This window comes from Chiloscyllium punctatum, chromosome 4 (assembly GCF_047496795.1).
Source record: "Chiloscyllium punctatum isolate Juve2018m chromosome 4, sChiPun1.3, whole genome shotgun sequence".
Taxonomy (NCBI): domain Eukaryota; kingdom Metazoa; phylum Chordata; class Chondrichthyes; order Orectolobiformes; family Hemiscylliidae; genus Chiloscyllium; species Chiloscyllium punctatum.
This window is the reverse complement of record NC_092742.1, coordinates 97,932,130-97,945,152: the sequence shown is the minus strand read 5'-3', so window position 1 is coordinate 97,945,152 and position 13,023 is coordinate 97,932,130. Positions and strand designations below refer to the sequence as shown.

At 41.8% G+C, this 13,023-nt stretch overlaps 1 protein-coding gene across 1 annotated transcript in view; it reads right to left on the bottom strand.

Moving 5' to 3' along the window:
- Positions 1-13,023, bottom strand: part of LOC140476007 (cytosolic phospholipase A2 zeta-like) — a gene marked incomplete at its 3' end in the record, with an annotated part of 132,360 nt that overhangs the window by 66,733 nt on the left and 52,604 nt on the right. Inside the window, exons 7-8 of the mRNA XM_072567910.1 lie at positions 11,025-11,067; positions 4,831-4,897 (exon numbers count right to left, since the gene is read on the bottom strand). Of these exons, the coding sequence (XP_072424011.1) occupies positions 4,831-4,897; positions 11,025-11,067 (110 nt within the window). The remainder of the gene's footprint in view (positions 1-4,830; positions 4,898-11,024; positions 11,068-13,023) is intronic.

The window sequence follows — 13,023 nt, the reverse complement described above, 5'->3', positions numbered from 1 at the left end:
TCCCAGTAACATGTCTGCCTGTCTGTCTGTCTATCTATCTCAGCCTTGAATATATTTAATGGTGCAGACTGTGCAGTTTCACGACCCTTAGAGAAAAAAAACTCTTCCTCCTCTTTGTCTTAAATGGACGACCCTCTTACTCTGAGATCATACCCTCTGGTCAGAGAGTTTCCAAGGGAAATAACCTCAGAGAATCAAGTTAGATACAGCAAAACAGGATAGCAGGCAATTCTTCTGGTGTACTCGCACTCTGAGTCATTAAACTCTGCTGAAAAAGCAAACTTTACATTTCACCTACTTGACCAGCATAGCAGAAGACATTCTCTGTAACTTATGGTGCTAACCTCTCTCAAATCAGACTCATTGCAACCAAATAACCATTATTCCAACATCCATGTAGGTTGCCAACAGATAAGAACATTCTGCTGTTCTCCCTTTCTGATTACCTGTGATCACATTTGCTAAATAACTTCAAAGGGAGGTCAGAGTTTTATCATTCATCAAATCAGGCAACAACTGTCAGGCACCATCTTCCTAGAACTCTTCAAGAACTTAGGACAACTTATTCATGATTTGATAATTAAACAAAGAAGAACTACAGATGCTAGAAATATGACTTATAAAAATCAGAAACTGCTCAGAAATACAGCAGGTCTGCCCATATCGGTGGAGAGAAAGCAGAATTAAGATTTTCAGTCCAGTGACACTTATTCAGAAATTATGTTAACTAGGAAAATATCCATGTACACATGTGTTGGAGGCGGAAGTGAACAATACGTGGAGATGAAGCCCAGAGAGAGAATGACAGGCAGAAAAGGAATGGTTGATAGCATTGCAGGGAGGAAGGAAAGCTGATAATGGGGACCATATGTAGATGAAAGCAAGTTGGCTTGCTGAAAGCAACTCATGTCATGAGAGCCTGGGCTGTGCGGATGGGTAAAGGACACAGAAGGTGGCTCTAAGACTACTGACCTTGATATTCATTCCTGAAGGTGGAAGAGACCCTGAAATAACTGCAGAGAGGCCGGGTCCAGTCACCGAGTCACTCTTGATTTGGACTGTTGGACTATAACCTGGTGTTGTGTGATTTTTAACTTTGTACACCCCAGTCCAACACTGGCATCTCCAAACCTTAACTGATGAGATTGTAATCTCCTGGTCAGCCAAAGTTTCCCTGAATGGCCAAGGTTAACAACCCCAATCAAGAATCTCAGTCAACGAGGTCCACCTGGCCCCGATCACTACAGTCCCCAAGTGAAACATGGAATGCTGTTCACAACATGCTTGTTTGTTAATGTGCAAATCTTTGGCCAGATACCCAAGTTACATTGTTAGGGACCAGGCCAGGCCATCTCAAAACATTTCAAGAAGGTAGCCCAGACTCTAAGTTTTCTAGTTGTTTTAAGCAGGGGTAAATTGGATATTTCAGGAATGATGCAGCTGGTCCAACCACGAAACAAAACAGAACAGAATATAGAATAATATATCTGAAAATCCAATCAACTCTATCGCAACTTAATGATGCTGTTCCAAATACCTACAACATCCCCATGAACACCCCCTTAACAAAAGAGGTAAAATCAAATACAGGTTCTTACAGGATATATATGGGAGTGAGTGAGTGAGTGTGAGAGAGAGAAAGAAAGAAAAACTTAAAAGCCTTTTCAAATAGATATTTCCAGACATATTGGAAAAAAAAAACTCATCTACTATATTCCTGTGTGTGAGTTTCAAACATCTTCAATGTAGTAGTAGTTGTGACGAAGATCCTTCTCTGGTAAAATAGCTTCCATCATTGCACCCACCAAATGTTAGAGTGTGGTTGAGAAATATGGACATTGATGTAACGTTGAAGGATATCAAGGCCATGGAGGAGGTGCATTAAATACTTAGTAGAATGATAGATGAATGGGAGACGAGAGAAGTTGTGATATAATTCAGTGTTCTCTCTAGATCAGACAAGAGTCATACAGATGTACAGCACAGAAACAGACCCTTTGGTCCAACTCGTCCATGCCGATCAGATATCCCAACCCAATCTAGTCCCACCTGCCAGCACCCATCCCATATTCCCCAAACCCTCCTATTCATATTCCCAAACAAATGCCTTTTAAATGCTGTAATTGTACCAGCCTCCACCACTTCCTCTGGCAGCTCATTCCATACACGTACCATCCTCTGTGTGAAAAGGTTGCTCCTTAGGTCTCTTTTATAAACTTTCCCCTCTCACCCTAAACCTATGCCCTCTAGTTCTGGACACCCCCACCCCAGGGAAAAGACTTTGTCTATTTATCCTATCCATGCTGCTCATGCTTTTGTAAACCGCGATAAGGTCACCCCTCAGCCTCCGACGCTCCAAGGAAAACAGCCATAGTCTATTCAGCCTCTCCCTATAGCTCAAATCCTGCAACTCTGGAAACATCCTCGTAAATTCTCAACCCTTTCAAAATTCACAATATCCTTCCAATAGAAAGGATACCAGAATTGCACGCAATAGTCTTACAGTAGCCTAACTGTTCATACAGCCACAACATGACCTCCTCAATACTCTGACCGATAAAGGAAAGCATACCAAACGCCTTCTTCACTATTCTGTCTACCTGCGACTCCACTTTCAAAGGAGCTATGAACCTGCACTCCAAGGTCTCTGTTCAGCAACACTCCCTAGGACCTTACCATTAAGGTGTATAAGTCCTGTTAAGATTTGCTTTTCCAAAATGCAGCACCTCACTTTTATCTAAATTAAACTCCACCTGGCACTTCTCAGCCCATTGGCCCATCTGATCAAGATTCCATTGCAATCTGAAGTAACCTTCTTCGCTGTCCACTACACCTCTAATTTTGGTATCATCTGCAAACTTAGTAACTATACCTCTAATGCTCACGTCCAAACCATTTATATAAATGACGAAAAGTAGTGGACCCAGCACCGATCTTGTGGTACTCCACTGGTCACAGGCCTCCAGTCTGAAAAACAACCCTCCACCACCACCTTCGAGTCAGTTCTGTATCCAAATGGCTAGTTCTCCCTGTATTTCATGAGATTTAACCTTGCTAACCAGTCTCCCATGGGGAATCTTGATCGATATGGCCTTACTGAAGTCCATATAGATCACGTCCACTGATCTGCCCTCATGGAATGCCCTGCCAGTAGCAGTAGTGGACTCTCCCTCTTTATGGGTATTTAAGCGGGCATTGGATAGGTATATGGAGGATAGTGGCTTAGTGTAGGTTAGGTGGGCTTTGATCGGCGCAACATCGAGGGCCGAAGGGCCTGTACTGCGCTGTAATGTTCTATGTTCTATGTTCTATCAATTCTCTTTGTTACTTCTTCAAAAAACTCAATCAAGTTTGTGAGACATGATTTCTCACGCACAAAGCCATGTTGACTATCCCGAATCAGTCCTTGCCTTTCCAAATACATGTACATCCTGTCCCTCAGGATTCCCTCCAACAACTTGCCCACCACCGATGTTAGGCCCACTGGTCTATAGTTCCCTGGCTTGTCCTTACCACCCTTCTTAAACAGTACTAAGGCAAAAATGAATAAAAGTGCTCAAAGTTATGAAGGACTTTAAGAGATTAAATAACAGCAAACTAATATGATGAAATGGGAATGGGGTGGTGGTCAGAAGCACAGATTTAAGGTATTTGTTGTGTTATTGCTTGAGCAGCTGTGTTTCTGTAGTATGCCAAGAATCATATGATTATTTGCCATATGCAGTTCAGCAAAAGCAATTTAGGAAACAGTGTACACCTAGTTATTTGTAAGTCCATGTTGTGGTCAAATATGTTAAATAATTCTGTATAATATTCTGTATGAAACTGAGGGTGGCACGATGGCTCAGTGGTTAGCACTGCTGCCTCACAGTGCCAGGGACTGTGCCAGGTTCGATTCCAACCTCAGGCAACTGAGGTTTGCACATTCGCCCCATGTTTGCGTGAGTATCCTTCAGGTTCTCCGATTTCTTCCCACAAACCAAAGATGTTCAGGTGAGGTGAATTAGCCATGCTAAATTGCCTCGAGTGTTCAGGGATGTGTGGGTTAGGCACCATCAGGGATAAAGTCTAGACCGTAGTGCTGGAAAAGCACAGCAGGTCAGGCAGCATCCGAGGAGCAGGAAGGTCAATGTTTTGGGCAAAACTGGAGGGTCGGTGCGGACTTGTTGGGCTGAAGAGACTGTTTCCACACTGTAGGGATTAATTTCTATTCTAAACTGAATTTATGCTACATTACCTGGGTTATTTACCAAATAACACAAGACATTCAATTACTAAGGGGTAGACAGGGATGTGAATAACTTCATATGGTAAGTTATGACTTGATATTTACCAACTGAAGGAGTGACAGAAACCACTCAATAATACATTTAATGAAAGGAATAGATATTTTATTTAATTAAACAAAAAGAAAAAAAATGCATGGTTTTGAGTAAAAATGCAGGGGAACGGAACTAATTGAAAAGCTCTTTCAATGAGCTGGTGTTGCTACAAAGGAGTGAACAGCCTCCTTTTCTTCTCTATGATTTCATAATACTGTTTTTCCAAAGTGACAAACAAGCAAAGTTGCCCTCTAAGTTATCTTCTATGAAGATACACGGTAATTCTACACTATGTCATCCAGATACAAGATATCAGCTTGCTTTCCAATCCTGAAGCAGTGGAGTGGGTATTCCAATTGCCTACACGATTTCCAACATACCGAGTTTGTTGTTTTATTGACATCATTTATGGCTTTGGACAGTGATAATTTATCCTATGTTAGGCAGTGACATATAAGCCTATAAGGCAGAACACAAACCTATAACACTCTGACCATACAGCACTTACCTGTGCCTACCTGCTGGAGATTGTTGACCTTCTTCACTTTGGTTTCCACACCTGTACAGGGTTGAGCCTAGTCAAGGGGGAAAAGAGAAAGCAAATTAATTCAGAATAAAAATAAGCAGGATATATCAAATGCACAGGTTCTGGATTACAGGTACTGGGTCACCAAATTAGATTATTAAATGCATTTTGGGAAAGCAAACCTTAGCAGGACTTATACACTTAATGGTAAGGTCCTTGGGAGTTGAACAAAGGTTCATAGCTCCTTGAAAGGGGAGTCGCAGGTAGATAGGATAGTGAAGAAAGCATTTGGTGTGCTTTCCTTTATTGGTCAGGGTACTGAGTACAGGAGTTGAGAGGTCATGTTGCGGCTGTACAGGACATCGGTTACGCCATAGTTCTGGTCTCCTTGTTATTGGAAGGATGTTGTGAAACCTGAAAGGATTCAGAAAAGATTTACAAGGATGTTGCCAGGGTTGGAGGATTTGAGCTATAGGGAGAGGTTGAATAGGCTAGGGCTGTTTTCCTTGGAGCGTCGGAGGCTGAGGAGTGACCTTATAGACTTTTATAAAATCATGAGGGGCATGGACGTGGTAAATAGACAAGGTCTTTTCCCTGGGGTGGGGGAGTACAGAACTAGAGGGCATAGGTTTAGGGTGAGAAGGGAAAGATATAAGAGAGAGATATAAGAGAGAAAAGATATAAGGGGCAACTTTTTCACAGAGAGAGTGGTGCATGTGTGGGATGGGCTGCCAGAGGAAGTGGTGGAGGACGGTACAATTGCAACATTTAAAGGCATTTGGGTGGATTTATGAATAGGAAGGGTTGGGAGGGATATGGGACGGTGCTGGCAGGTGGGACTAGATTGGGTTGGGATATCTGGTCGGCATGGACGAGTTGGATGGAAGGGTCTGTTTCTGTGCTGTACATCTCTATAACTATGTAATTTCACTGCATGCTTGCCTTTTTGCTCCTGATAATGTCAGGAATCACTATCATTTTCATCAGTGACTGGTCATCTGAATCACGCGTGGAAGCAAATAAAGGTGAACCAGTGTTGCATATATGCTGAAATATAAACTTTAGTGAACGACAATCACTTCTATACCATGATTGGTAAGCTACACATGGTCAGTAAGGAATGATTGCATCTGGAGCAAAGCACAGCCTGAATGAGTGCATATTTGGGGATTTTGGAACAATGTGGAAATTCAGTGCATAGGGAAAAGAGAAGCTTTTTGCTTTGCTACTTATAAGGTTTTATTTTAATACAGGATAAATTGAAGCCCAGAATCAGGGGCCCAGTATAAAAACAAAATGTCGTCACAGGAAAACTGCAAGTTCTTAGTTTGATAATGATTGCTAATTAGTTTCAGATCAAAGATAAATATGGGAAACAATTTAAAGATTAAAAACTGAGAGACCAATAGGAAATGTTTTGAAAAACTTATGAACTATGATTAGATTAGATTCCCTACAGTGAGGAAACAGGCCCTTCGGCCCAACAAGTCCACGCCGACCCTCCAAAGAGAAACCTACCCAGTCCCATTTCCTTCTGACTAATGCACCTAACACTACGGGCAATTTAGCATGGCCACTTCACCTGACCTGCACATCTTTGGACTGTGGGAGGAAACCTGAGCAACCGGAGGAAACCCACGCAGACACGGGGAGAACGTGCAAACTCCGTACAGTCGCCCAAGGCTGGAATCAAACCTGGGACCCTGGTGCTGTGAGGCAGTAGTGCTAACCACTGAACCACGGTGCCGCCCAAAATATATGTAAATAAAATAGAGATGTTGAGCCAAGTGATATGTTGTACCAGCATAATGTAGGAGCTGGTGAACCCCATTGTGGTTCACAGTGACCACACCTGTGGCAAGCATTGCTTGATGATCTGGAGTCTGAGCTGTGAACACTGCAACATAACAGGATGTGGGTGAGTTACCTGGATGCTGTGTTTCAGGAGGCAGTCACACTCCTTAGATTAACTACCTGACCACCAGCAAATTGACACAGGGTCAACAAGATTAAAGAAGTAAACATGTTGTTCAAAGATTGGAGTGGAAGAAATGTGTTTGAATTCATGAGACAGTTTTGAGGAAGGAGGTAGCTGTTCCGAAAGGGTCCACCTGAATCATGCTGGGACCACAGTCCTGGTGAATCAAAAAAATAGGGGTGTAGCCAGGGCGTTAAACTAAATAGTGGGGTAGTGGATTCAGTTCCATGGGAAATTATAAAATGAAAGGTAAAGGAGAAGGTAGGAATATAGGTTCGTGACGGAACTGATTTTATCAGAAAATAAAAGGAAGGGTCAGAATATCTGTATGTCATGTTACAGATTTATACAGTCACACAGCACAGAAACAGACCCTTTGGTCCCCTCATCCATGCCGACTGGTTTCCCAAATGAAACCAGTTCCATTTGCCTGCATTTGACCTATAGTCCTCTAAACCCTTTCTATTCATGTATCTGTCCAAATGTCTTTTAAGTGTTGCAATTGTAACCGCCTCTACCACTTCCTCTGGCAGTTCATTTCATATACACACCGACTTCTGTGTGAAAATGTTGCACCTTAGGTCCCTTTTAAATCTTTCCCCTCTCACCTTAAACCCATGCTACCTAGTTTTGGACTCCTCTACTCTAGGCAAAAGACCTTGGCTATTCACCTTATGTATGCCTCTCATGATTTTATAACCTCAATTTTCAATGCTTCAGGGAAAAAAGTCCCAGCCTATCCAGCCTCTCCCTATAACTGAAATCCTCCAGTCCCAAAGAACAAACTTAAAAAGCTTTGTATCTTAATTCAAAAAGCATTCAGAATAAAGATAGATGAAATGGTGGCACAAATCAAAGTAAATGAATATGATCTCATAACCATGATGGAAGCATGGTTATAAGGAGATCAAAACTGGGAGCTCAACATTGAGGGATATTTGAGATCTTGGACAGACAGGAAGAATGGAAAAGTTGGTAGGGTAGCGCTATAAATAAGAGATGAAACAAGGACAGCTATAGGAAATGATCTAGATTCAGATGATGTTAGTGTCCATTTGGGCAGAGATAGAAAGCAGTAAAGGCAAGAAAATATTGGTTGGAATAGTAAACAGACTCCCAACAGTAACCACTCTGTCAGAAAGGCTACAATTCAACAAATAATAGGAGCATGTCAAAAAAAACAGCAATAATTATGGATGGCTTTAATCTTCATGTTCACTGGGTTAATCAAATTTGAAAGAGTGGCTACAACAACAAATTCACAGTGCATAAGGGATAGTTTTCTAGAGCAATATGTAATGGAAAAACCAGGGAGCAGGTTATCTTGGATGTAGTAATGGTGCCAGTATTGGACTGGGGTTGACAAAGTCAAAAATCACACGATGCTGGGTTATAGTCCAATAGGTTTACTTGAAACCACAAGCTTTTGGCAGTTGCCTGAAGAAGGAGCAGGAGTTGGAAAGGTTGTGGTTTCAAATAAACCTGTTGGACTATAACGCTGTGTCTTGTGATTTTTGACTTAATAAATAACCTCAAAGTAAAATTAGATTAGATTACTTATAGTGTGGAAACAGGCCCTTTGGCCCAACAAGTCCACACCGACCCGCCGAAGCGTAACCCACCCAGACCCATTCCCCTACATTTACCCCTTCACCTAACACTACGGGCAATTTAGCATGGCCAATTCACCTAACCTGCACATTTTTTGGATTGTGGGAGGAAACCGGAGCACCCGGAGGAAACCCATGCAGACACGGGGAGAATGTGCAAACTCCACACAGTCTGAGGCGGGAAATATCCATTAGGAAGTAGTGATAATACAATATTAATTAATATTCAGTTCAAGAGTGAGAAACTTGGGTTGGAAACAACTGTACATAAATAAAGTTCATGGCCAAAGTGAAATGGACAGATTGGTTAAGAGGAATGAGGGAGACATTTAAGGAGGTGATTCATGACTCTCAGCAATATTTTTTCCCAGTGAGGAGGAAACATTCTGACAGGCAGATAAGCCAGTCATGGCTAACTAAGGAAGTTAAGGAGAGTATTAAATTGAAAGCAAAAGCATATAAACGAGGCAGAAGTCAGTGATAGCTCTGAAGTCTGGGATAAACTCATAATCCAGCAAAGGAGTACTAAAAAGATAATAAAGACAGGAAAGATACAATGAGAGCAAACTAACACGGAATATATAAACTGACAATAAAAGCTTCTTTACAAATAAAAAAAGGGAAGAGAAAAATCGGAGTGAACACAGGCCCCTTAGAAAATGAATCTGGGGAGACAGTTATGAGGATTAGGAAATAGCAGAGGAGTTTAGCAGATATTTGACATCAGTCCTTACAGTGGATGGCGGCATGGTGGCTCAGGGGTTAGCACTGCTGCCTTACAGTGTCAGGGACCCAAGTTCGATTCCAGCTTCAGGTGACTGTGTAAAATATGCACATTCTCCTGTGTCTGCGTGACTTTCCTCCGGATTCTCTGGTTTCCTCCCACAATCTAAAGATGTGCAGGTTAGGTGAATTGGCCATGCTAAGTTGCTCATAGTGTTCAGGGATGTGTAGGCTGGGTGAACTAGTTACAGGAAATATAGAGTAATTGGGGATGGGAATGGGTCTGAGTGGGATACTCTTTTCAGAGGGTCAGTGTGGATTGTTGGGCCAAGTGGCCTCTTTCCACAATGTAGGGATTCTATTCTATTCTGTGGTACTTCAAACACCCCATTAATACTGAAGAAAACAGGGGAGGAAGTACACACCATCAATATCCCTAGAGAAGTAGTATTAGATGGGCGGCATGGTGGCACAGTGGTTAGCACTGCTGCCTCACAGCGCCAGAGACCCGGGTTCAATTCCTGCCTCAGGCGACTGACTGTGTGGAGTTTGCACGTTCTCCCCGTGTCTGCGTGGGTTTCCTCCGGGTGCTCCGGTTTCCTCCCACAGTCCAAAGATGTGCAGGTCAGGTGAATTGGCCATGCTAAATTGCCCATAGTGTTAGGTAAGGGGTAAATGTAGATGTAGGGGTATGGGTGGGTTACGCTTCGGCGGGGCGGTGTGGACTTGTTGGGCCGAAGGGCCTGTTTCCACACTGTAAGTAATCTAATCTAATCTAATCTAGATGAACTAGTGGGGCTAAAAGGCAGATATGATGGCTTGCATATTGAGATCCTAAAAAAGGTAGCTACAGAGATAGTGGATGCATTGGTTGTAAATTTCCAAAAGTCATTGGATTCTGACAAAGTACCAGAGGATTGGAAGACTGCTAACAATAACACCCCTATACAAGAGGAGGAAAACTGTGAATAACTATAGTTTAACATCTATTGTTGGAAAAGTACTAAATTCAATTAAGGGAATAAAATAGCAGAACATTTGGAAATCAGTAATCTAATCAAGCACAATCAGCATGGTTTCATGAAAATGAAATTGTGTCTCAGTAATGTGTGAGAGAGATTTTCAAGCAAATCTCAAGCAGAATGGGTAGAAGGGAACCAGATGTGTTGCATTTGGATCTCCAGATGGCATTTAACCTTTTGTGAGGTACCTTGTTAAGACATAAAACAAGAGTTCTCTGTGCTAGAGGTAGCGCTATTAGTAAAGATATAAAATTGGTTAATGAGAAGGAAGCAGTGAGTGGGAATAAGGGTTCTTTTTCAAGTTGGCATCAGTGCTGGCACAACTGTTTACAATACATATTAAAGGCGTGGAGTGAGAAGCTGAACGTGCTGTAGCTAAATTCACAGACAATACAAAACTAAGTAGAAAGACAGGTTGAAAGGGGGATACAAACAGTGTACAGTGGGATACTCATAGCTCAAATAAGTAGGTGCAATGATGGTTAAAAGAGTATAATATGGGAAAATGTGAAGTTGCTCATTTTGGAAGGGGCAACAGAAGAATACAGCATTAGTTAAAAAGAACAAAGGTACCAGGTTTCAGCCCATTCCAATTTCTCATGAACTGCTTTTAGTACAAGTGAGGTCAAGAAAGGGGAAACAATCACAGTGGATTCCTGAAGTATACAGTTACTGTGATTTGGTGTGTGATGGAAATACATCTGATGAAAATGGAGGTAAAAGGAAGTAAATGAGTGAACCTCAGACATTTAGTACAGTTTCTAACTCCTGTTCTTTCATAAGGAACAACGCCATTTGTAATCAGTGAACAGATATGTAACTTAAAATAAATGCATAACTCACCACAAGCACGCCATTAGTGAGGATTTCGACAGGAGGATCTTTGCTATAAAAGGGCAAAAGGAACACATTGATATTATAAATGAAGGATCACATAGTGAAAGATCCAAGACTGAATTATCTTACAGCAATATTCACTCACAACTACCAAAGATTCCTTACTATATCAGGATGGAACATTGCTGAGTGAATTCAATACTAGGAAGATAGAAAATGAAATAATGATAATAGGTGGTGAAATAAAACATTGAGCTTTTAATGTGCTCCTCTCTCTAGCTAGTTTTGGGGTCCTTGTAACAGGCCTATTTGCCTGTGTTCTGCGTAGTGTGAAATGTAAATATAGGAATAGACCATGAAGCTGTTTGAGTCAGTCTGCCACTGTAGGACATTGTCTATGATCTACTATCGTGCATCTGCCTTTACTTCATGCCCCTTATTGCCTTTGGTTCACAAAACTCTACCTCAGATTTAAAACTAACAACTAATATAGCATCTTTAGCTGTTTATTAAAGTTAATTTGAAACTTTTACCGTCTTTTGCATGTTAAAACGTTCACTTCCCAAAGGCCTGGCTCTAACATTTATGCAAAGGCTCCTTGTCCTAATTTTCTCATCCAGTGTTACAAGTTTCTTTCTATTTACCCATCCATTCCCTTTAATAACATGGTTCGCTGACTAACTTGCCCCTTAATCTTCTAAATCTGAAGGAATAGATTTGTGCAACTGCTCTTTTGTGGATTTTGGACTCTACTGAACTCTGCAACACATCAAGCTACAGAAAATGAAAGGTTAGTAATTACAAACCAAGTCTGCAGAGCATTCCTTTGTTTGTGCTTGATCAGAAACATGGCAAGAAAGCTACAATGTTAAGACACCAGCTGGAACTCATAGCTGATAGATGCTTGTTGGACCTCAGTGGAATGTAGAGTTGGTGAGTATACTAGAAGTCGATACTTATTGGATTGTTGATCACTGGTCCATTCAGGGGGCAAATGACAAAGACAGATACCAAGATGAAGATATAACATTGAAATAGAGGCAAGTGATAGCAAGAATCTAGGAACAACCCTCACTGAAGGAACCATAGGTCAGGGACACAAGTGAGAAACAGCACTGAGGCTGAGACTATTTGCTTCACATCCTGCAGGTCAGTATTCTTTACAGCTTATAAGTTCTACGTATTTTGTTACTTATTCATTAATATTGTAATAAAATACTTTTAATCCTTGGTTAACTGGTTTGATTTCATTTATCTGTCATGTGTATTTTATTACATAATATAGTAAAAAGTTATGCATAGTGTCATCACTGTCTGCCACCATCTTAAAACACAGAAAAATAAACTAGACCAGAGAAAATAAAGCAGAAAAATAAAGATAAAAAGCGTTCAACCATTAAGTGCTCTGTCACGGGCTATGGGCCTGATCGCCAGGCATGAGTTCCCTTCCACACGCTGCTAGAACAGAAGTAACCACTCTTGGCACCATATCACCTTCACCAACGTCCTTGCCACTGAGTGCCTGATGGACTTTGCCAACGCAGACACCACTGATGCTGCCCTGTGCCGTACCAACCCAAACTCATCCCACGTACCCACAACCCCTTCAGGGTACTGTGTGACCAGCACCCCAATATCAAGGAGGTGCTACAAGGATGTACCAACCTGAGCATCCTATGGCCTCCTTCTAGAATGATGAAAAGGATGCCAGAGTAGAAGGATTGTGGTGAAAAACGGCATTGACTAGTGGGTTGCCCAAGTGACTTAGAGGGAAGTCGCATGTCAGGTCTCACCGGAATGGGTACAGGACGGAGAATAGGATCTGTTTGGCCACCCAGAGGTAGCAGACGAGATAGGAGGCCACCTCACAAAATTCTCATGGGATACCAGGAGCTCCAGAACAACTGTAAACTGAGCAAGGGGGAGTGATCCCTCTTGGTATACCCAGAATAAAATAATACTCAGTGACATATATAGTGTCTATATAGATGTGGACTTAACCCCA